At 32.4% G+C, this 25,028-nt stretch overlaps 3 protein-coding genes across 3 annotated transcripts; all 3 read left to right on the plus strand.

Moving 5' to 3' along the window:
• Positions 1 to 584: 584 nt before the first annotated feature.
• LOC145314301 (protein FAM98A) lies at positions 585 to 3,829 on the plus strand. Its single transcript, XM_080154160.1, has 10 exons — positions 585 to 658; positions 995 to 1,138; positions 1,277 to 1,371; positions 1,473 to 1,575; positions 1,784 to 1,879; positions 1,985 to 2,074; positions 2,232 to 2,305; positions 2,600 to 2,650; positions 2,802 to 2,964; positions 3,170 to 3,829. The coding sequence occupies exons 1-10, from the start codon at positions 590 to 592 to the stop codon at positions 3,662 to 3,664; spliced, it is 1,380 nt and encodes a 459-aa protein (XP_080010286.1). The 5' UTR covers positions 585 to 589; the 3' UTR covers positions 3,665 to 3,829.
• On the plus strand, positions 3,829 to 8,681 carry LOC145314300 (uncharacterized). The gene is made up of 10 exons (XM_080154159.1): positions 3,829 to 4,055; positions 4,215 to 4,309; positions 4,735 to 4,860; positions 5,111 to 5,208; positions 5,334 to 5,477; positions 5,803 to 5,889; positions 6,531 to 6,610; positions 6,884 to 7,008; positions 7,349 to 7,527; positions 8,123 to 8,681. The coding sequence occupies exons 1-10, from the start codon at positions 3,829 to 3,831 to the stop codon at positions 8,429 to 8,431; spliced, it is 1,470 nt and encodes a 489-aa protein (XP_080010285.1). The 3' UTR covers positions 8,432 to 8,681.
• On the plus strand, positions 8,659 to 24,198 carry LOC145314299 (uncharacterized). The gene is made up of 16 exons (XM_080154158.1): positions 8,659 to 8,784; positions 9,083 to 9,135; positions 9,588 to 9,716; positions 16,564 to 16,621; positions 17,276 to 17,361; positions 17,861 to 17,983; positions 18,532 to 18,669; positions 19,412 to 19,488; positions 19,870 to 20,051; positions 20,361 to 20,468; positions 20,979 to 21,060; positions 21,573 to 21,704; positions 21,950 to 22,029; positions 22,432 to 22,602; positions 23,306 to 23,436; positions 24,027 to 24,198. Exons 1-16 carry the CDS (start codon positions 8,711 to 8,713, stop codon positions 24,128 to 24,130), a joined length of 1,728 nt encoding a protein of 575 aa, XP_080010284.1. The 5' UTR covers positions 8,659 to 8,710; the 3' UTR covers positions 24,131 to 24,198.
• The last annotated feature ends 830 nt before the right edge of the window (positions 24,199 to 25,028 follow it).

Below are 25,028 nucleotides of genomic sequence, written 5' to 3' on the forward strand. Positions count from 1 at the left end.
TCTACTATTGCCGTCCGTAACATTTTGCAGACACAGAGATGCCGAATTTAAAAAAAAATAAATTTAAAATAATTTTACCTAATTTTTATCAAGGAAATCTAATAATATTTTGATTTATGAACAAGACAAAAATAGTTTTGATTCTTATTATTTTATCAAGAAAAAATACGGCATCTCTGTTTTAGGGCAGCTTTATACTTTCCTATTCCAAGCCGTGATTGGTCGATGCTATTTCCAATCTCGCCTGTGATTGGTCAAATTTTTAATTCAAAAGAAAATCCGTGAAGCGAAATGTCGTATTTGTTTTAGCTGTATAATTTGACGCGGCATTGTTTGTTATTGTTTTTCAGCACACACACACACATATTTAGCACAAATGCATTCCGGTCATCGTGGGGGATCCCGGTCATTAACCGTCTTAGGGACAAATCGGTCATACAGCTCTGAAGATTAATGTGGATTAGCAAATCCGGCCATTTCCCGTATTTGTGTTATATCGGTCAGACAGATATTCGATCATATATTGAATATTACCTAATACAAAAATATCCTATAAACTTTGACCATTTATATTTTTTTTCAAGTGAAAATGGGAGACGAGGAACAGCTGTTGTTGGAGGAGCTACAAGACTCTCTTGAAGACATTGGATATACCAAGGTAGAGGCAGGAACCAACATAAATTCGGCCTGATATAAACTAAATTAAGCTAGTATTTTCCAGTTGGTTTAATTCGTAACCAACCTATATTAATATCCACTGGATTAGAACCGGTTCTCAGCCTTACTGAAAAATTATATAGGTATAGTATTGTATTACAGACAAATTTTTAAGAGTATTGATATAAATATTACAAGACTGGTTTTAATTAATCTTATATTTTCATTTTTAATTTCCGCGGGTAAGCTGTCTGTGTAGTAGGCTGAATGAGTTTTCTCGTTGAAAAAAAATTATTTAAAGACAAATGGGTATACAATTTTAGTTTGATTCTTTTAGATCGGAGATGTCCCTGGATGTGTTAGCAAGGGACTTGAGAGTCAAGAGTTCATAGACCTTGTTTTCTACCTAGCCCAACAAATCAAGGACATTGAGAAACTTGAGGAGGGGGTTGGTGCCTTCAAGAAGGGCGATGATCCTCAGGTTAGAGTTGATAGGGACACCATATTATTTTATAGAATATGTTAATAAAAATATGTCACAAAGATTTTGAAATGTCCTTTACAGATAGACTGTATTATATAATTGCAAAGAACAAACATGAAATAGGATTTTTTTCAGGGCTGGAAAATGGAATTGTCCTCCTTTCTTCGAGAGCTTGGATGTCCTTACTCAACTTTAATTGAGGATGATATTTCGACTAGATTCTCATCACAGTGAGTATTTTCAGGTTCCTTTCTCCAAAACCTAATTAAGTTGGTATATACAACATATTTAAACAAAACATCAATCCTTCATTGATTAATTTATTTGCTAGAAAATCTCGCTTGATGTTGTTGAACTACTTAATATCTGAGTTGATGGCGAGTCAAATGACGGGTGTCAACAAGCCCAGGGATTCCTTGCACATCAAAGTTGAGGTAAGTTAAATTAGATTTTAAAAAAATACATTAAATCTTTACTTTTTTTATTCTTTTTCCTTATGACTTTTAGTTTGAACTAATTCCAAGAGAGGATTATTGCAAACAGTATACAACATATAAGGATATAAGTTAATATGTATGAAATATTGCATGTTATCTCAATAAAATTGATATTGGATTTTATTTAAAATTGATATTTTTCTAGGAATCCCCAACAGCCCGTTCCTTGAAAGCAATGTTGCTTGCTCTTGGTTTCCCTAAGCCTCCTGATAACATCACACCACTTCAGCTATTTGATAAGGTTGGAAAGAGGATTTTTGTTGTTTCGAGTAAAATATAAAATGTGTGCAAATTTTGGTCGAATATTTGTATTTTTTCTTAACTAATGTTAACATCTTGAAAATAGGTGCAAGGAAAGGTCAAAGAAGTACAATCTCGCGCACCCAAAGAACTACTGAACAAACCTATTTTTACCAAACAACTTTCTGCTAAACAGGTAGGAATTTTTATCCATAAAATTAATTTTAGAATTTAGTTAGGTAGGTACTTTTTATTATTTTTAAGCAAAGAATTATCACCTAATGTTATTTTTTATAGTTTTTTAGTTCATTTTCAAAATACATATATACATATATATGAAAGAATATTTTTAGTGGAATGAGTTAGAAGCCGTAGAATCTGCTCTGAATTCTGAATACACCATTCGTAGAAAAATGTTACTTACTAGGTAAAATAACTTGTTTAATTCAATGGATTTTTAAAGAAAGTTAAGACTTGTGTTATTTACCTAAATAAAATTAAAATGACAAAGAAACTAAACCACATAAGTCTTTATATCTTGCATTACAAAATTCTCCCCTTAAACTTACACACGCGAAACGCTTACCTATCCTTTTTTACTGAAGTATAGAATTGAACATTCAAACATTTTTTTATGCTTTCTATGTTGTAATAATACACAGGCTAAATGGAATTATAGTACTTTTGTAATGGTAAATAAGTATTATTTATTTTTATTTAGATTGGATGCAACCATTCAGTCTTTTACTTGGTCTGATCGAATGAAAGGAAGGTAATTGATATGATATTATAAAAAGAAATAATTGAGTATAGACTTCTCAAACTTTAGTTATTATTTTGTTCTTGTTATTTAATTTAAATTATAAAACTATGTTTTCAATATTTTATGAGAAATACTTCAAACACTTCCCAAATAATTTTAGAGTAGGGGAGATCGCCGAAACTTTCAGCAAGATAAGATCTGGCATGAAGGACAAGCCAAGTGTTGGTCTGCCTGACCTACTGGCTGCAAGGGAGGATGCTCTTATTGTTGAGAAAGTTAGCAGCAAGAAGTCAAGAGCTCATACTCAGACCAGCCTTAATAAGGTAGAATATTAAACAGAAATGACAATATTTCGCTTATCAGGTTCATAGTTATTTGCAGTTGATTTAGCTTCCATTTATATTTAGAAATATAAAATAGTTTACCGTTTTAAAATATGAATGGCCAGCCATGTTAACGAGTATTTTCTTTTCCCTAACATTTATCATTAAAACAAATGTCATATAATATTACTTTTTATTTTGACAGGTATTGATTGGGGCTGTTCCTGACCGTGGTGGCAGGACTGATACCATGCAGGCTCCGCCCCCGGAAATGCCCAGCTGGACCCAAAGAAAACCTGACCAGGGAGGCGGTGGTAGGGGAGGTTATCAAGGAGGAAGGGGTGGTGGAGGTCACCAGGGAGGTGGGGGTGGTAGAGGAGGAGGAGGGGGTTATCAAGGTGGTGGTGGAGGAAGGGGAGGATATCAAGGGGGTGGAGGGGATAGAGGTTATCAAGGAGGGGGAGGGGATAGGGGTTATCAAGGAGGGGGAGGTAGAGACAATTATGGTGGTGGTGGGGGTAGAGACAATTATGGAAATGGAGGTGGTTACCAAGGAGGGGGTGGGGGTGGACGTGACTCATATAGCGGTGGAAGAGGTGGAGGGGGGCGTGGTGGGGGTAGAGGAGGAGGTGGGCGTGTCCAGGGCGCTGGCTGGAGCGGTGGGGGTGGTGGAAGGGGCTATAGCAGGGGAGGTTATTAAAGCCTTTTTACTTGATTATACATACTTAGATAATTTTTCTTTATTGTCTTCTATGATTTGTTTGTAACCGTTTGTATTATAAAATCTCTCAAATGATGATAAATTTTTACATCATAATTAATCTGTGATTTTAATGTTTTTTGTTATGTTTTAGATATAACAAAATGATAAATATGCTTTCCAATCTTGAAAAAGAATGTAGAAATAATGGATTAATGGTTGAAAACTTGGATAACTGTGCACAAGAAATATTGAAAATTCATCGAGTCGGATCAAGAAAGACTGGAAGTTTTATACAGTTTTTACCAGAAAAGTTTATAACAATTTGTGTTAAAGAAAATAATCTTCAAATACATACTTATTCCTACAATGAACAAATTATTAATTCGAGGTAATTTTAATATCTTTAGTTTGAAATAATATAGGTATGTTTATGTTGAAATTTCTTAGCCTTGTTTTGAATTTTTTATTCAAATCTTTACCAGTTTTAAGAAAAACAGAGAACAGTGTTCTTTTATTAGTGCCATATATGTATTTATTGCATTTTTAGAATAGAATCATCAAATGACATTGACCAGACAAATTGGCAAAACATTGTAGAAGGAATAATTCAAGATTTAAGTTCAGAACAAAAGCTTTGTCAAGGTAAATTATATATATTACAAACAGGAGAGTGGGAAAAGTATTTCTGTAAAGCATGACATATAAATTTTTAGTAACTAAGCTTCTCTATAATTCGAAATGTCCGACTGTAACGTTTTGGGGGAGTCGTGATTTTCTTCGATTCCCCCAAAACTAATTAGGATTTTAGTTTGAAAAGAAAAAGTAAACGAAAATGTTTGCGGTACAGCATGCGCGATTTATCTTGGGGTGGTTGGTCGTACCCTTTTAAAATTGTTGTAAACGTCCCCTGGATCAATGTTGAGCTACATTATGAAGAAGAACCATTTGGGTTTAGCGGATAGCGAGATCCTTTGGTTAGCTAGATAGACAGATATCCTGTTAATTTTATATGAGTATTGCAATTTTTAATTAAGTTTGAATTGAATTATTAAAAGATATAATTTTAGGTATCCATATAGAAACAATGTTAGTGCCAGACGTAAGCAAGATTCTAGTAGAAAGTTACAGCAATAAAATAATTTACAGAAGTAGAGATTGCCAAAGATTAATTCAATGTGTGAAATCAAATACAGGTTGGTTATTTTATTCATTTATTCATGTCCTGTTTGGATCATATTTTTTAGTTTTTTTTTAAAGCAAGTTTTATTATGAAGACGTTATTGTAGGTAATATACCTTACTTTAATGAACTTCACTATACTTAAAAATTACACATTTTAAGAATTTTTTTACTGCTCTTCTGATTTTCCATGCAAGAGTGGGTACTACAATCTACAAAACACTAAATAAAAATGTTAAAAATCCTGATAAAAACAAATACTAGGCATAAAGAATAAGCTGGAGACAGACCTCTGTTATGACTGTACCTCATTACTTCATCCTGTCGTTAAACTAGAGGAACATGAAAATTCATTGATACAGGTGATTTACAATTTACAATAGTATTCTAACAATTGTGCAACGTTTTTTTAGGAAATAGTTAGAAAAGAAAAGATATCATGCTACTTGATAAAACTGCTAATTTCAAGATATATTTTTATATTTAGGATTTCCCCCTAGACGATCCTTTACAAAACAATCCTATACCAAAGAAATCAAAAAAGAAAAACATCAACTTAGAAAAGAACGAAAAAGATCAATTAACCTGTGAAACTTGCCAAAAATCTTATTCATCTCATCGATATTTTGAAGTAAGTCCAGTTTTTTCATTGTCCTATTTACTGGTATTCGGCTGGGCTCAAATAAAGTCTGTATCATCCCAAAATTATAAATTGAATATAAAAGAAAATTTAATGGCTTAATTTCTTCTCCTGAACAATGTATTTTGCTTTAGAGGGTTAACAACTTAACATATTATCAAAAAAAAACCGTTAACTTCAGAATTGACTGAATGCTGATTTGAAGACTTCACTGATTCTACAATTAGCCAAATGTGAAATCAGATTAATCAATTTTCCTCAAGTTTTAAAAAAGTTTAACTTTACTTCTACATCTTTATACATCTTTTTTTCATAGATGCACAGATGCAAAGGAACAAGACTTTTGAATCCAGAACCTATAGTTTGCCATTATTTAGAATGCGCAAAAATATTTAAATCAAAGGTAATTTTCTACTCAATTTAGAATGATTCGTTTACTGTTTTAGTTTAGGTCCAGGGGTGTATATTCTACATGGGATCCCCTGCTCAGGGGGGAGGGGGGGAATAAAAAATAAGTGGATGGAGGGAAAAAATGTAAAAATTAAGAAAACTGGTAACATTTTTTCCATTCCCCCCCCCCCTCCTTGGTGAAAAAAAAACTAAAAAAATGTGCGATAGGAGGGATTAAATAAATAAAATATAGAGTTCTTTAAATATATTACCATTTCCCCCCCTACTTGGTGAGAAAAAACTAGGGGGGGGGGGGGGGGGAATAAAAAAAATTGTAGCCGGGGGAAAAAAAATAAATCTTGTGTAGAATATACACCCATGTTTAGGTCTAAAATAGTTATAAATGTTAAAAAAAGATTTAATTTGTGATCTTACGACTTGAAGAGCTTAATTCAAAATGGACATTTTTTACTATGTTTTAATAATAACAAACTCTGTTGAATGATATTCATATTTATATGCAATTTGGTGTAAGGTTAATGTCATTTGACATGATAGCCTTACAAAACCTTCACATTTTTGTTGCTACGCTTTCTGTAGATTTAATTTGCTTGGTTATATAAAATAGTGTAATCAGAATATAATTTATTTTAGAGTTCCCTTCAAGACCACTTGAATTCCGTACATTCCAACACAAACCAGTTTATTTGTCCTGGCTGTGGAAAGGCGCACAGGTCAGAGATTAGTCATGATATAATAATACAGGGATTGAACTATGGCCAATATATTAATCTTTCCTTGATAATATATTATATGTTTAGAATTATCCTATTAATGGCAGGTTAAAATGAGCTTGAAGGGTATGTACTATGTATGTATATTTATTAGTTTGATTTAATCGACTTAGTCCCTTTGGCCTTTAGACAGGTATAAAAAATGACCCTTACTTTTTCTTTATTTTGAACACCTAACCATTAAAATTAATTCAGTTTATGTTTTTTTTTCAGAAATAGACAGAAAAGCAGATTATGTGAAATTTCTCATATTGGAAAATTTCTTCATCCTTGTCACTTATGTGAAAAGAAATTCAACTGTAAACGTCGATTTCAACAACACATGCGCACACATACAGGTTTTGACCATAAAGAAATAGAGAAATGTGCCTAATATTACGAAAAGTTTGTTCTTAATCAATATCATTATTTATAGTTGTACTTTAAATGCAGCCCTAATGATAGCATTGTAATCCAATTATTGAAACATTGAAAAATTGGCAGAAATAAATCTGTTTAATTAAGGATTAAGGGACAGGTAAATGGTTTTTGCTAAAAATAGTTTTGTTTATTTTCTTTATTGGCGACAATAATAGAAAACAGACAAAAAATAAGCCTTGTTAGGATAAGTGCATATTATTCATAATCTAACTTTCTTTGTTGTTATTTTTTGTGGTTGATGTATAAAAAAAACTACAGGTGAAAAACCATTTCTGTGTCCGTTATGTAGCTACAGATGTTCTCGTATGGACAATCTAAATATTCACACAAAGAAATGTCATGGGTTGAGTGTCCACGAGGCTGAAAAACAGACTGGTGTGAGTGCTAGACTGCTGGAGGACGCAAATGTGAAACAGGTTCATACAAGATCTCACCAACAGGGACAACAAAATATTACATTTTTGGATGCGGAGTATCTCTGTAAGCAGTGTTGCGGAGCCGGGAGCCGTGGAGCCGCCATATTTTGCTGGAGCCGGAGCTGGAGCCGTAATTTTCGTAAGAAATTGTGGGATTTAACTATTTTGGAATGAGATAATGACTTTGCATATCATCCTACTTTTTTTAAAAGCATTCATTGTACTAATACTTGCTGCCCTGTCCTTTCTTGTGAGACCTTCAATAGAAACATTAAACAAATATTATTGTTTTTTTTTAGAATAATGGATGTAGAATAAACTTGGATATAATGATAGGAGAAAAATTGTCGTCAATTTAGGTTGCAAATATACCCTCGCATTTATTTGTCGGGCCGTTTAACCGGTAAGAGGGGAGGAGATTGGGTAAATGAGAGGGATGGGGGGAGATCGTTATTTTAGCCCGCTACAGAGTTTACTTACAGGAGTGGAGGGGATGGGGGAGATTGTTATTTTAGCCAACTACACAGTTCACTTTAATATAGAACATGAAAATCTGGAGTAAGATCCAAGTAATAATAAATCTATTGTTAGAATAAAATTTTGTTGTTATTATAATCAGGATTGTAACGGGCTGACAACACAAATTTATTCCCCAGTTCAATTAGGAGATATTTCCTCCAATGAATTACCATCAAACATATCAATTGCTGAATCAAATGAACTACTTAACATTGCTCAAGATGAAATAGATGAAAGCATAGTTAGTGTAACTAATATAGATGTGAGCAGCAGCCTGGACTCGAACCTCGTGCAGGCGCATCAATCAATACCTGGAGCTGCGCAAAGATTTTTAACATTTATGCCTGATAACCAACATAGCCCAACTATTCATATTCAGAAAATACACCAAAATAATATCGAATAAAAAATACAATACAAACATTATACTAGTTAAAAAACATCTTTTCTCTCATTTAAAAGCTTAGTCACAAAATTAAAATTTTAATTAAATTACTAACAAATATAATTTTTTTAAAACTTAAAGTTTAGAATTATGTACCTTCCTTTACCTTACTCAAGCCGAAGATCCTAAATATTTATTAAAATACTGATTGAACATATTTTTATGGAACTGCTTAAATTACCTATTTACAATGATATTTAATTTCAGAAAATAATGAAATAATACTAAAATTTTTTAAAAATGGCGGATTTTATATTAACTGATGAAGATACTTGTACAAGCAATATTGACTTTTCAACAGATAACCTAACAAGGCACTAGAACTTAAAACACTTGATTTTTAAAGTTTCAACTCTAAGATGACAAAAGGTGCCTAACATCGTTGGATTAATACTTTGGGTCCTTTACTTGAATTGTGATTATTTGGTTTTAAATAAGTAGTATCCAAACTTTTTAATTAATAGTCAGAATCTACAGAAGGGATAATTTTGTTTTTTAAGTTTAAATGGAAACGTATAGGTATTAATTTATCGTCCATTTTCTATCTCTTTTAGATACCTGATTTTCATTAAATAATAAATTGCATGCTTTTAAGTATAGTACTCTGTACAGGTTAGATCCAGAAATCCGGCTGGAACATGTCTACCATCCTGATGGCAGTCCAGGCATCAATACTCAAATGATTTTCTTCACAAAAAAATACATACTGACATTGCACTTAGTATCTAATTTAGATGCTCTTAATGCGAAGGAATGGGGAAGAGTATTAAATTAACCTAAAACCAACCCAATTATAGGTATAATTGGATAGGTTTGTCAATATATTAGTAGAAACAAGACAAATTATTATAAACTTAGATACAGACTTACAATATGAGGTTTAGAGGAGATGCTAAGTTTATTGCAATGCTTAGCGAAATCTTCACAAGAGATTCCTATAGCCTATGTCACAACTCACAAGGTGTACACCAGGTATAGTAACTGACTGACAGAAAAGGAATTACCATCTATCCCAAGTAGAAGTTGAGATACGCTAACGAACATTTAAAATTGTGAATCTATACTTGACAAGAGGAAATTAGAAATAAAAAAATCTACATTGAAGTATTGAACTTAGGGATCAAATTCTACAAGCCACGGGCCCAGGAGCTGCAACGAATAGGACGCCCAGGCACCAGCTGGCAGCCACTGCTGGCTTATTCACCTGAACTTTTTTTGGTCCTAAGGTTGGACACACAGCTTGGGCTTCAGGAAAACATGCCTTACCTTTTATAAGGACAAAAATATTGTAACCATTTGTTTTATTATACTTCTTTATGTCTAGTAAAATATAAACTACTAGCGGCTTCGCCCCTAGCCTCTAGGGGCTTTGCCCAAGAGGTGATAAAAAAAAATTATTGCGAGAGACCATAAAGGACCATGGAAACTCCTTCAAAAAAAAAAAAAAAAAAAAAAAAAAAAAAATGGGGGGGGATTTTTTGGTTTTTGGGGGGGTTGGGGGTGTCCCACCCCCCGAGAAAATAGCTTAAAACCACCACAGGACCAATAGGTAGATACCCTGAAGAGTAGAATCCGATCGGTTCAGTGGTTACCGAGATCTTAAGGGACAGACAGACAGACGGACGGACAGACGGACAGACAGACATCGTTCTACTTTGTATTATAGATAGCGGCTACGCCCCTAGAGGCCTCTAGGGGCACTTGAGGAGGAGAGAGTCTAATTTAATAATTCAATTTCCTATTTTAGATTTTAAAAGAAAAAGTAAAAAAAAATTTTGGGGGGGGGGCGAATTTTTTTTTTGGAGGGGGTGCCCCCCTCCTCATTTTTAATTTTAGTTAAAAAAAATTTTAAAAAAAAATTTATTTTTGGGGGGGTGATTTTTCATTTTTTGGGGGGGGTTGGGGGTGTCCCACCCCCCAAGAAAATAGTTATAAACCTTCCCGGGACCTATGAGAAGCTACCCTGTTAAGGAGAACCCGATCGGTTCAGCGGTTAGCGAGATCCTTCGGTACAAACATACAAACACACAAACACACAGACACACAAACATCCTGTTACTTTATTATAAGGATAGGTCTAAAATTTTCAATTGTCAAGCTTTTTTTTGACAATTTAGCACGGGGTATTAAAGTGGGTAAGGGGGTACAGCATAATGTTAGATAAAAATCAATATGATTTAAATAAATGAGAAGTTGATTGCTAACAAATAGATGTATTTTATAGTTTATTTCTGTACACATAGCGATTCTAGAGCAAGAAACTTTAACTTTCAGCAATCAACAAACGAAAACTTCAGTCCTATGTAATTTTGGGTCCAGAATCATAATCTGTTAAAACTAAAATCCTATGTCTTCCTATTTGCAATAAAATCGCATTAAAATTGCAACAAATATTTGCGATACCTTATTTTCATCTTATAAGAAACAATAATCCATTTTGCTAAAACGAAAATTAAAGTTAACCATTTATTAAATACTTTCATATCTTTAAATTTGCAAAAAAAAATATTTTTTTTGCAGAATAATGCCATTTTTGTCAGCGATATAAAAAGTCTCCTAAAAAATAGATTGTTAGAAAAAAAAGTAAATGTAAGGATTACAATATGTTTTTCTGAAGTCATTTAATAAATTTATACAGTAAAAACCAGAATTGTGCAACTTATTTGAATGAAAAGCCAAAAAACGTAATTTGCAAAAAAATTGCAACCCCTAAATCACATAGAAAAATAAACTTTTAACCAATCTAAAGTAATATGTTTTAAAAAACATTAAAATATATTAATCTTTTATTAAATGAAGTTTTTTTGAAAAGTTCTAATTAAATAGAACAGGGCAAAATAATTTTTTCAAAATGTAAACAAACACTTAACTTTGAATATTTCTATAGTTTTTCTAAAACTTAAAAATCAAATTGTACTCAAAATCAATATTTTGTTTGTTAAATCTTCTTGTGGCGAGATTTTTAAATGTTACTTTTTCATACGTATTGAATAATCATAAAAAAAAGAAAAAAAATTGCATTAAGCCGATTCAAATATATTAAATATTTCATTATTAAGGCAGCAAAATAAAAAAAGGTGTAAAATAAATATAATTTATTTTTATTTTTTAAGCTGTCTAACTTTAAAAAAAAATTTATAACACGATTTTTGCAAAAATAGATAATTTTTCATTAAAAGGAAGATTTGTTTACTAAATCAGCTGTTATCATAGAATATACAGTTTTCTTATGTGGGGCTAAGAATAATAGTAATTTCAAGGGATCGACAGCCGCACACAAGCCTCAAATTCCGCAGGTGTGGAAAATAAAGATTTTAATAAGGAGAATGGCTGTTAAGAAACATGTTTAGATATCCAGCTTAATTCTAAAGTTATAATATGACGATTTCACTGAGGCTTACCCGCAGCTTCTAAACCCTGTTAATTTCAATTAAAAACTATATTTATATTAACAAGATTAAGTTTAAAAAGTGCATTAACATACTAGGATCATAAATTTAGATCGCACTCTCATTTCAATTGTGTGAAAAATGAAGTTATGCCCCCTGTTCCCTCCAAACAGTAATTATTTGGACGCCCCAAAAATAGACATTAAAAAACAAGAATGACATAATCCATAAAATCGAAGCTCTGACACAGTTTAAAAACGAAGTTTAACACCTGTAGATTGTCAGAACTCATTAATCAATTTATAAAAGACGAAAAAATTGTAAGTAAATTTGTTAAAAACTGCTGAAATACAGGATAATATTTAAGGACATACATACATTTTTAGTAGGTGATTATAGAGATGCTTCACTTATGGAATTGTACTTTGTTGTCCTAGGAATCAGTATTCCAAAAATCAGATCAATCGGATAATAACATCACATACAAATTTGTTGTTAAAAAAGTAAAAAACGACATGTTTAAAATGGACATACAGACATTCTGGTATTGAATATAGTGTTGCTACGCTTTCTGAATTGTACCTTACTATGAAAGGAATCAACATATGAAGTTTCAAATTGATAGGACAACTTTAACATGCCATAATTAACGAAATGAGCTATCCGTTCCGGACGAACAGACTGACCAACCCTAATTATAGAAAAACTCGCTTTTAATAATGATAAAAAAGCTTCGCGCTTTGATATATACAAGCAGCTGCGCCCCTAGCATCTAGAAACTCTATTCTAAAGGATAAATAAGGGCAGAAAATAGCCTTACACCATACCCAGACTTTATCTATAAAATAGAATAGCCTAAAACCACCTCAGGACCTATAGGAAGCTTCAATGTAAAGAAGAACCATATCGGGTCAGCGATTAGCAAGATCCTTCGCTACAGACAAAAAAAGCTTACTACTTTAAATAATACTAGCGGTTACGCCCCTAGAAGCCTCTAGGAGCACTTAATTTAGGAGGGGGAAAAGTCTACCTCATCCCATATTAAATTTGAGTTTCAAAAGAATAAAAAAATATTTTTTGGGGGGGAGTGGGGTGAAGACACCCTCTCCAAAAATAGTTTAAAACCTTCCCAGAACCTATAAGAAGCTTCACTGTAAAGGATAACAATATCGATTCAGCGGTTCGCGAGATCCTTCGGGACAGACAAAAAACGCTTACTACTTTATATAATAGGAAGATAATCACATTTTAATTCAATAAATTATGGCCTTTCAATTAGTGTTAAGAGGGGGGGGGGGAGTTCTGACACTTTTGCGTAAACAGTGATTATAAGCTTTGTCTTTAGAGTGAGAGGAGAGATTATTTCACAAAAAATTTCCTTTTGGGATGTAGTTTTCCTATTTAAAAAAAAATAATTTATTTGGCCTCCAGGTTTAGATACTGCTAGCCTCCAGGTTGATTTTAGACAGGTAAAAAAAATTCAAATTAGAAAAAAACTTATTTAACTTAATTTATGGATAGTATGAACTGATTTGAAAAAAAAATTTAAACCAGTTTCAGGTACTGCAGGGCTCCAGGTGGATCCTGGACAGGTAAAAACTGAAAATTTTTAATTTTGAAGTCAGAATAAAACTTATTTAACAAAAGTTGATACTTTATGGGCAGTATGAACTAATTTAAAGAAAGTTTTTTAAATCAGGCTCCATGTACAGGTACTGCAAAACTGAAAATTTTCACTATTTAAGTTAGAAAAAAACTTTTTTAACAAAAGTTGCTACTTTATAGATGGTATGAACTAACTTGAAGAAAATTTTGAAATTAGGCTTAATGTTCAGGTACCGCAGGCCTCCAGGTGGATCCTGGACAGTTAAAAACTAAAATTTCTACTATTTAATTTACTGGCAGCTTTGCCCCTAGCCTCTAGGGGCTTTGCCCCAAGAAGTAATTTAAAAAAATGTAGTACATGGGGTGGATCATTATCTTCATCATTTGCATCATCAAAAAAAAAATTGAGGCACTGGCTCTACATTTCAAAAAAAATGAGGGGGAATTTTTTTTATTTTTGGGGGGGTTGGGGGTGTCCCACGCCAAAAGAAAATAACCTAAAACCACCACAGGACCTATACAGGTGTATACCCTGAAGAGAAGAATACGATCGGTTCAGTGGTTACCAAGATCTTAAGCTTATAAGGTAAACTAGCTAAAAAGTAGCAGGTTTTAAAATAAGGTTTGTTCTAACTTAAATAGTAAAATTTTTTAGTTTAACTTACTTTATGGATAGTATGAACTGATTTGAAAAAAAAATTTAAACCAGTTTCAGGTACTGCAGGGCTCCAGGTGGATCCTGGACAGGAAAAACTGAAAAATTTTAATTTTGAAGTCAGAATAAAACTTATTTAACAAAAGTTGATACTTTATGGGCAGTATGAACTAATTTAAAGAAAGTTTTTTAAATCAGGCTCCATGTACAGGTACTGCAAAACTGAAAATTTTCACTATTTAAGTTAGAAAAAAACTTTTTTAACAAAAGTTGCTACTTTATAGATGGTATGAACTAACTTGAAGAAAATTTTGAAATTAGGCTTAATGTTCAGGTACCGCAGGCCTCCAGGTGGAGGGGGAATTTTTTTTTATTTTTGGGGGGGTTGGGGGTGTCCCACGCCAAAAGAAAATAACCTAAAACCACCACAGGACCTATACAGGTGTATACCCTGAAGAGAAGAATACGATCCGTTCAGTGGTTACCGAGATCTTAAGCTTATAAGGTAAACTAGCTAAAAAGTAGCAGGTTTTAAAATAAGGTTTGTTCTAACTTAAATAGTAAAATTTTTTTAGTTTTTTACTGTCCAGGATCCACCTGGAGGCCTGCAGTAACTGAACATGGATCCTGATTACAAGATTTTCTTCAAGTTAGTTCATACCATCCATAAAGTAGCAACTTTTGTTAAAAAAGTTTTTTTCTAACTTAAATAGTGAAAATTTTCAGTTTTTAACTGTCCAGGGTCCACCTGGAGGCTTGCAGTACCTGTACATGGAGCCTGATTTAAAAACTTTCTTCAAATTAGTTCATGCTGCCCATAAAGTAGCAACTTTTGTTAAATAAGTTTTATTCTGACTTTAAAAGTAAAAATTTTCAGTTTTTACCTGTCCAGGATCCACCTAGAGGCCTGCAGTACCTGAACCTGGAGCATGATTTCAAAATTTTCTTCAAATAAGTTCAAACCCATAAAGTAGCAACTTTTGTTAAATAAGTTTTGTTCTGACTTGAACTTTTTTTACCTGTCCAGAATCCACCTGGAGGCCTGCAGTACCTGGACCTGGAGGCAAATCCTAATTTTTTTGAATAGGAAAACTACATCCCAAAAGGAAACTTTTTTGTAAAATAATTTATCCCCTCACTCCAAAGACAAAGCCTATAATCACTGTTTACGTAAAAGTGTTAGAACTCCCCCCCCCCCATTTATAAAAATTTTAACATTTAACCTAGATAATTTTAACTATCCTTTCTGACTACTGCATCTGGGCCTTTTTTTTCATTTGCAAATTGAATACATGTTTGCGGGAGATAATTTAAATTTCGTCTTGGTTACCGCAAAATAATGCGGCACTGCTATGACTGTAATAAAAAAACTCCAATGCTAATTGCCTAATAACACTTTTTTATAAATGATTATATCTTATAAAATCAAATACGAACGCTATTACAATAAAAATCTTTTATAAATTACAACAAATTAATATTATTTTTTTACCACTGGGAGTTATTTATGTGAATGTTATGAACATATTAGCAGACAATTATTTATTTCAAATTAACAAAGGTAAAATTTTCAGGGATATAAAAAATAGGTTTAGAATTTTTTTCATTTTGAAAGATAATCTAATTAATTGTCAATAATCGTATTTCAATTTAATATATTTTTGATAGGCAATATATTAATCCTAAAAATTGAAAGTCGTCTTAGTGATTTTAATGATAAGGATTTTAATTTTTTTTTTTAAATTAAATATCTCTGAAGAAGGGGAAAGAAGGATTTAACTGTAAATGAAAACATGAAATATAGGCCTTAATTTTATCGCCACACTTTGCGGATTCTTGCGGAAAGGTGTGGATAGTATAATTCGCCTCTGCATCTATGTGTGTAATGGCTCATTCTGTTATTACCTTAGAATTCGAATTTCCATCTGAAATTTTGCATGAGTAATCCTTGGTAGGTCTATATTCCCTAAATCGAACAAAAAGTTGGAAAAGTAACGGCTAACGGCTGGCGGCTCAGCCGTTTTGCCATTTTTGGATATCTATATTGCAAATTAGTCACCAAACCTATCTCCACATAATACTCTTTTCCACTCCAAAACGCTATCAAACGGTTCTAGACGGTAGCTGTTGGTACTAGAAGTTTTTAAAATGGTTATTGCTATCATTTAACATGAATAGGTACCTAAACCAAAAATATGTTTTAAAAAGTTGATTCCTACGTAATTGATGATGAATTTACCCTGAAAATAGGCAAAAAGCGGCTAAACGGCTGAGCCGCCAGCCGTTACTTTTCCAACTTTTTGTTCGAATGAGGGAAAATAGACCTACCAAGGATTACTCATGCAAAAGTTTAGATCGAAATTCGAATTCTAAGTGCCATTTGCTCACTGATAACGAGATGGTTGCATTAACCCTTTCCCACCCCCTTGTAATGCATGTTTTAATTCAGGGAGGTTTTAATCTAGAGTCTTATGCTTACAATGAACAGCTTATTAATTCATGGTAAGTGATTATTTATATTTCCTTATCTGAAGTTGAAAATAGTAGGATGTATGTCTCGTGAAGAATTTTTTTGCATACTTTTCAAGGAAGCTTGTATTTATAATAATTTATAATTTTTTTTCAAAAGGAGGGACACAAAGTTTAAAGTCAGCAAGCAAAGTCTCAAATGTAACAACATCTCTACAATCAAGTCTAAACTTTAAGTATGTCCATAAAAGCATTTTTATTTAAATAATTTTAGGATTGGTTTTACTTTGTTTAGACTTCTCAATAATTCCGATACTCTTTAATTATTAAGGATTCATTCATTCATTTAGCCCGTGTCCTTCTCATGTAGATTCATCATCAGCTGTTGCCAGGTCTAGGAATCTGGCCGTAGCAACAGGATTTTTCCAGAGGTCTCTGACTGTAAGGTTCGTTGGTTTATTTGGACAGTTAAACAGATGAGTTGTGGTGTGGGAACTGTTACAGTTCTGTCGATGCGGGCCTTGTAACTGTTCAAATAGACACTGTAACTGGATCTCAGCTGTGCTAGTGTTGATCTGGTTGACCTAGGCAGCTTCATCTCAGTCTTGCTATTAAGGATCGGTTGTCTGACTGTCAGATCTGTAAAGCTTCGCTTTTGTGTATTTTGTCATTCATGTTGTTTTTAAGGAATAGCAACGATATAATGGGCAGCGCTGAAAATATTTGTTTTCTAATCTACAGATACCTTAATTCTGATCTATACTTTTGTACAGGTATTTTTATTCTAATTTTTGTATTGAAGCCACTCTTCAATTCATATCATTATATTAGTAGGTCGGTCTGTATCTATCCTATAATAGAAATTAGTTAGATATTTTTGTCTGAAGGTAAATATCCTGAAAATTGTTGGTCCGAAATGCGCTTACTTACCAGGGAACGATTATAGATGTCTTTGGGGGGTTTTAGGCTATTTTCTTACCTTTCCAACTCCCCCACTGCACTGCACTTGAGGCTAGAGGCTAAGAAACTATTAATATTATAATGTTGTAACTTTGTAGGTTGTTTTTCCGTCAAGATCTCGCCATCCACTTAACCGATTGGAATCTTTATTTAACCTATTTTATTTTTGTAATGGCCGCACTAAATGCATTTAAAAATAGATAAAGAAGGTCATTAAAAATGCTCTAACTTTGATTTTTTTAAATACCTCATCTTGTTAATCTTAATTATACTTGTTTTCTTAATTTTATAAATAAAACTGCTTATGTTTAGGAATTCGAGAAGAAAATCTTGGAGAAAAGGACATAAATAAGTTATTAATAGAAAGATATGGAGATTCAACTATTTATAGAAGCAGAAACTGTGATAGAATTGTACAAAATCAAATAACTACAGGTTTCATAACTTTACTTATATGTAGCGGTGTTGTTCTATAATTTTAATGTTAGTGTGTCCCTTTTCATGCATTGCTCTGCCGAGGAATTATTAATTTTTGATTTAACTCAAAAGTTTAATTGAAATAGGATAAAATCTTTCATCTTTGTCAAAATTACCCAATACAGAATTGAGATAACATAGTTTGGGTATTTAGCACAAAACAAAAGTGGCATTTAAAGATTTAAATAAATATCATCTACACTAAGTACATATCAAATTTCAATCAATTAGTCTTTCCAATTGATGTAGAATATAGGTGGATAGTATGACAGGGGAAAAATTTTCGTCAAATTAGGTTGCTTACATGGACATTACTAAGTCATTGGTCAGTTCGTTCATATAGTAGAAGGAGAGGGGATGGGGTAAATGGAGTAGATGGGATGGATCGTTATTTTAACCAGCTACAAGTTTTACTTTATGAAAGTACATGATAATCTGGTTTTAGATTCAGATAATAAATCCATTGTCTGTATTTAATTATTTTGTTACTATTTTTGTTGTTGTAGATTCCTCAAGTCAGCTATGTCTTGCCTGTGCCAACTTAAGTCATAACCAACACAGTGATTTCTTGGATCAAGAAATACAACATACTGAAAGTGCCTTTAAACATGAACTTAATGAAGTTATTGGTGATGAAAATACAGGTGTGTGTAGGATTTTAAAATAATGATAGGTAATTGGAGCTTTTATTTATATTTATCAGAGTCACATTGGTATCTTGCAATGAATGGGGGTTGAGGAAGGGGCGGAAGTTGAGCTGTTTGTTAGACTAGTCCTTAAAGTTTATTATAACGTTTTATTCTTTGGCTTAACAAATTTGACTTTTATTGCTTTTTGGTTGGTTGTTTCATCAAGATTAGTGTCCAAACGTTTCATACACTAATTGTAATCTACAGAAGGGATAATTTTGTGTATCATCATTGGGATGTACAGCAATATATCGGTCATCGTCTTATCCCTTTAGATCCAAGGTTAGGTAGTGATTAATTGTCCTTAGTTTTCTTTAGAAGAATGAAAAGGGGAAAATTTTTTGGTAAAGTAGTGCATTTTGCTTTTAATACCCAACCCATAGATATAACTTTTATATTGACACCATTTTATCTTTAGTATCACACAGATAATCCATGTCCAACTATTGTTAATGAAATATAATAGAATTATAAGAGAAGAAGCATAGTGTGAATCATTTTTTCGTAAATCTGACAAAGGAACTCCTCCAGCTGACAAAACAATTTTTCGAGTATATAATTTCTAGAAAGCTAGAAAATTTCAGTTTAATTTATCCAATGACAAGTCTTTAAAATTCTGCCATCCTCCTGCAAAATTTCACATTAGACATTATCTCTCTAGAGTAATCACTCTACTTGAAATATTTAATTCTTTTAGATGACTTTATCGAACCAACTGGTATAGAAGATTTTTTAGCCGCTGACGGAGATATTGACTATGAACCAAATTTGAAGGTACATCAAATATTGGATATAATAATTTGTGGAAAAGCTTTGCTTCAAACGTATTTACCAGTCAGCAACAGTTGATTTTATCATGTAATTTGATGATAACAAATACAGTTTATCATTGCGCAATATCATCAAGAAAAATTTTTTTAATTGACAAAAGTTGTACCTCGGAAAAAAAGTTTTTTTTGGGATGAAAAAGCCCACCAAAGGAAATTTATTTAAACGCCATACATAATAATAGAAAATAATAGTTTTGGAAGGAAAATTTTAATGTGAGGACATAAAGAAAACTTCCATTTATAATAATTTCTAACTATTTTATTTTGATACTTATAGACTTTGTTTGGGGTGAAATATTGTGAAAACATTATATTTAATGTTTAGAAGTCAGAAGCACAAAAATCCGGTAAAAGACTGATTAAAAAGAAACGAGAATACAACAAGAAAGATGTAAAAGTTAGCAATCCAACCAATGAGAAAATAAAATGTAGCCAATGCGATAAAAGTTACTCAGATCCTGCCAAATTTGAGAAACATATTCAGAATAGTCATGATGGTCCTTTAAGGTAATACATTTTTAGTTCTAAAAATAACCTTTTTAAAATATGTTAATTGCAACCTAAGGCATAACTTAATGTACGAGAGAAATATGTAAATTTAAATGTTTTTAACTTGCGCACTTAGAGGCATTTTAGAGTCAATTTAAATTGTAGTTTCAAAATAAAAAATTTAAAAATTGTAGAGGGTAATTTTTTTCTAATCTTTCGGTACAAACAGAGACATCCTTTTACTTACTATATTGGCCTATCCATGTAATCTTGCATAAGTTTATTATTGTTCCTTATATTTATAACACTAGTAATTTTTTTTTATAGTTGTCCCATCTCAACTGAATGTGAAATTCGTTTCCGAGTGTACCTGGGCAAAAATATGAAATCTCATCTAAGAAAAAGTCATGCAGATGACATTAGCACCCCTATAAGGTAAAGTTTTACATCCAAATATTTGTTCGAATTAGGAACTAGGAGTTCAACAATAGTAAAATATAATTAACAGGTAGAAATAAGTGATTATTTCTGATTGTCGCAAGGTTGATTGCAATTTGCAATATAAATTTCCTTTTCTTAAATACATAGATCTTTATTTTAACATTATCCAAAGCAGGGATCTAAAGGGATAAGACAATGGCCAATAAATTGATATACATCCCCATTCCCCAATGATGATACACAAAATTACCCCTTTTGCTGATTAAGATTATTGGTTGAAACGTTCGAACATTCAACTTAATTAACAATCAACCAATCAAATTTACTAAAATCCCCAAAGTTGTTAAGCCAACGAATAAGAAAACGTTATTATAAAACTTTGAAGACTAGAGTTTTAAACAGCCCATTTTCCCCTCTCTCTTTCTGGGTTCGATGATTTAATTAGAAGATGAAAATAGCATAGGTAAAAGTGATGAAACACTTTTAAAAAACCATAATTTTCAGATGTGGTGAATGTAGGGAGATATATCCAGGTGTAGGTCTGTTGCTGGAACATATGGAGATCTGCAGGTCAAGACCTACCGCTCAGGAACAGATACTTTTATAATTGAAATTGTTAAACCACATTCATGCTAGTAAACAAGCTAAGACTATTGTCAGGCATGAGGACTTAAAGAATTGATTCGTCTATTAATATTCCAATGATGAAACTATTGGGCACTATTTAACAACATTAAAAAATCACATATAGAGTAGTACATACTTCACTGGGCTAAACATTTCTCTGGAGCATTTTAGGATGATTATACTAAGAAGCTTAGTTCTTAAAATGTTCTCCATACAATACCTAATCGATATATTATTACTTGGATGATGCACCAAATTTTTATGGACTATTATAAAGTAATACTTGCAACTGGCTAAAATAACGATATCCCCATCAACCCCCTTTACCCCATCCCCTCCACTCCTACTGGATGAACAAACTGGCCAATAAACGAGCTCCATTTTGGAAAGCTAAATTGACGACAAATTTTCCAATGTCAATATATTCACGTATTTTGATTATTAAACTATAGCTTTACAAAGTATCTGTTACAGAATACATGTGAATTATGCGGACAAATTTACAAAACTATGGGTGGTCTGAATCAACACATAAGAATATTTCATGAAAAGAAAAGGTTTCAATGCAAAGAACCGGACTGCAACAAGGAATTTAATACAAAGGTAGTGTGTTGAAATTTTAGACGATAATAACATTCATTATTTTACTGAGACATTCATTATTTTAAATCCTTCACGTAAATGATTGTAATAAAACATATAAGATCTACACAGTAAAGAAGAATCATATCGTTTCAGCAGTTGGCGAGATCTTTTGGTCCACACAGATAGACAGACACAGATCTGTTACTTTTACAAAAGGATTTTTAAAATCAATGCGATTTAAAAAGATAAATTACTATTTTTAGAACTCGTTAGCAGACCACATTAGCTGTGTTCACAAGAATGCCAGAGCCTTTATTTGCACTGTTTGTGGAAAAGATTACAAGTAAGTGAAACAATAAAACTGGTTTTTAATAGCGGAGCTTCTCTACAATAGGGTCGGTCCGTCCGGAAGGGTTAAATCCTTTTGTTAATTTAACATGTTAGAAGTGTGCTCTCGATTTCAAAAATTTCATGTTAATTCCTAAAACTTGACTTGACGTATAACACTTATATTCTGCTTATTTAGTTCTGACACTCTTCAAGTGTTAATGCTCGTTTGTTTTTTACCGTTTCAGAGCTTCGCTTTTATGGATGTTATCATCCTTGTTTTCTGTAGTTTTATCTGAATTAAATTGTAACCAATAATTTAAGCAAAGATCATTGGATAGTACATTACACAACAAAGATCGGTTAAAATAGCGTTAAGTTCTAAAAGGTTTGATATAAAGCTTGTTTCTATTTTCAGATATAGACATGAAAGACGAATATGCGAGGACAAACACGCGGGAAAATTTCTGCACCACTGCCAACTATGTGATAAAAAGTTCAACATCAAGAGAAAATTTGACCAACACATCCGAGTTCATACTGGAGAGAAACCTTACAGCTGTCCTATCTGTGCTTATAGATGCGCCAGGTATGTTACTTAAGATCGATAAAACTGCTCAATTATCTTCACTATATAGTTATCCTCACATAACGGAAATGAATGCACACTATTCCAGAGAGGGAGGGGACAATAGGTTGTTTCTTACGCAAGTCTTCAAGGTTTACTTATTCGCTGGCTTAACAACTTTGAGGACTTTATTGAATTTGGATTGGTTGGTTCATTTAGTTGAGTGTCCAAACGTTTTAACCACTAATTGTAATCTACAGAAGGGGTAATTGGATAAGATTATGCCACATATTGGGTATTATATTTATAGGTCATTGTCTTATCACTTTTGATCCCTAACACTTTACCATTTATCAGAAGAGCTTTAAATTGCATTGGTTCTTAAAGTTGCTGTAAACAAAAGGGATAAGTCAACGAGAGATAGATAAATATCAGCTATCCAAAAATCTAAATATGAATTTATATTTTGTCTCTTGATTGTTAGGGTTAAATATCAGGGCTCAGCAGCCGCGCCTTAGTCGCGCAAAAGTCTCACGTTTAAACCCGCTTATTTGCAAAAAAAAAGTCCGAAAAGATGGATTCTATGTTTATGAATATGTTTAGATATCCAGCTGAATTTTAAAGTTGTTATATGACGATTTCACTGTGGCTTACATGCATTTATCTTCCATTTTTTTTTCTCTCATTCCTTAATTCATTAGGTGTATAATCTGTTATGCTTTAGGTTGGACAACCTCAACACACACACCAAGAAATCGCATGGGATGGGCTACAAAGATGCTGAAAGTGTGACAGGAATTTCTGCCACGAGTACAACCAAAATTACAATTGTACCCCCACAGGATGATATCACAGGTAATTTATGGTTGAATTTTGTACCCATAGGCGTCCAAGGGGGGGGTAATGGGGCGATTACCCCCCCCATTTAAAATTTACCCCTCCCAAAATAAAAAGCTTGGACGCCCCTGTTTGTACCCTTTTTCTTTGGGGTCAATTAGAATATATTAAACATTGTAATATTCAGTAAAGATTCAAATAAAATACAAACAATATTAAACTTTATGAAGATAGAATTTTAAAATGGTTTGTCTTGTTTTATTGGTTGCATATGAAAAATATTGTTTAAAAAGGAGGTAGGGGTGGTAATCCAATCTTCTTTGAAAGCAACGTAAAGGAAATCAGCAAAAAAGAGGGTAAATCACTTTGTGTTGTTTTTTAAAGTGACACATCCGCCCTCCCATTTATAGCGTATCTCCTCAAACAGACCAGTTGTACAGTTACACCCCCATTTCACCTTATTATCAACATTAACATTGTATTTTGAGTCCCTTTGGGAAGACTAATAAATGCTGGAATATTCTGATTTAATCTAACCTAACCCGAATTAACCATTAAAATGATTTAGAAGGAAATTGTCAAACTAACATAATTGTTCAATATTTTAGATGATAATGAGTTAATACGAAGAGAGCCAATATTTATCAACGAAGCAGTCGTTAAAAATAAACTTCCCCTTGAAGCAACTCTCAAATTGTTGACTGATAGCTAACATTGATATTATTGATATTCGCTGTTATGGATGTTATTCTTGTTAAATATATTTGTATACATAGGTTATGTGATTTATTTTTTATTTCAATTGAATTTTTTGCGAATCTACTCTGTATTGTTTTTGGTTGGTTGACTGATTGGTTTGCAGGTTTCTTAACACTAATAAATCTATGAAACAAATATGAAAAAGTTTACTCTGGAAAGGTTATAATTACATACTCCTAAATTACTCGACTAGAAAAGATGAGAAATGAGAATTAGTATTTGTGGTAATGCCAAATTCTAATATAATAGTGTTTTGACTTATTTTAAGCTAAAATAGGTTATTTTTCTTATATTAATGAATTTTCTTATCCCATAAGATCCCTGGTTTTAATTTACATTTTTATAACGGATCTAACATCTAGAAAGTTCCTACCTTACAATTCGTCTATGATTTTATTCTAACAATCCCTTTTTCTTTGTCTATGGAGTAATGCTAGAATGCCGCAAGTAATTGCGAGTGTATCAGGATACTATGGCTACTGGCTTAAAACTTTCTAAACAAAATATCCCCATATAAAAACGGCAAAATTAATACTTTTTCTACATTTTAATGGTTTAAACTTGATTTATTCCTCTTTAATCATTAATGGAGTAGCATTGGGTGTCAAAATTGAAGAAAGCATTGTGCCCACCCCTATGACAAATTCCTGTAAACGCGCCTGCATCAGTCCGTGACGTTCTAAAGGGAAAATATGTCCAGGTAAATTTAGTCTTCCACATACGGATACTCTGTTCAGCCCTCATGTCAAGAGCTGTGACGTTTTGTTAGAATAAAATTAAATAAATAAACATATAGTGAAAATATTTTTCAATTTTTATATCATAGCTTTGTTCATAAATGGATTGTCGAC

Source organism: Acartia tonsa, chromosome 3 (assembly GCF_053477335.1).
Source record: "Acartia tonsa isolate MP-2025a chromosome 3, ASM5347733v1, whole genome shotgun sequence".
Classification (NCBI taxonomy): Eukaryota; Metazoa; Arthropoda; class Copepoda; order Calanoida; family Acartiidae; genus Acartia; species Acartia tonsa.

Coding starts and splice junctions, on each gene's coding strand:
- LOC145314300 (XM_080154159.1), top strand. CDS start 3,829: ATGATAAATATGCTTTCCAATCTTGAAAAAGAATGTAGAAATAATGGA. Junction 4,056..4,214: donor GAACAAATTATTAATTCGAG/GTAATTTTAATA, acceptor TTGCATTTTTAG/AATAGAATCATCAAATGACA. Junction 5,478..5,802: donor CATCTCATCGATATTTTGAA/GTAAGTCCAGTT, acceptor TTTTTTTCATAG/ATGCACAGATGCAAAGGAAC.
- LOC145314299 (XM_080154158.1), top strand. CDS start 8,711: ATGGCGGATTTTATATTAACTGATGAAGATACTTGTACAAGCAATATT. Junction 21,061..21,572: donor GCAGGTCAAGACCTACCGCT/CAGGAACAGATA, acceptor AAGTATCTGTTA/CAGAATACATGTGAATTATG. Junction 23,437..24,026: donor CCCACAGGATGATATCACAG/GTAATTTATGGT, acceptor TCAATATTTTAG/ATGATAATGAGTTAATACGA.
- LOC145314301 (XM_080154160.1), top strand. CDS start 590: ATGGGAGACGAGGAACAGCTGTTGTTGGAGGAGCTACAAGACTCTCTT. Junction 2,651..2,801: donor TCTGATCGAATGAAAGGAAG/GTAATTGATATG, acceptor AAATAATTTTAG/AGTAGGGGAGATCGCCGAAA. Junction 2,965..3,169: donor CTCAGACCAGCCTTAATAAG/GTAGAATATTAA, acceptor TTATTTTGACAG/GTATTGATTGGGGCTGTTCC.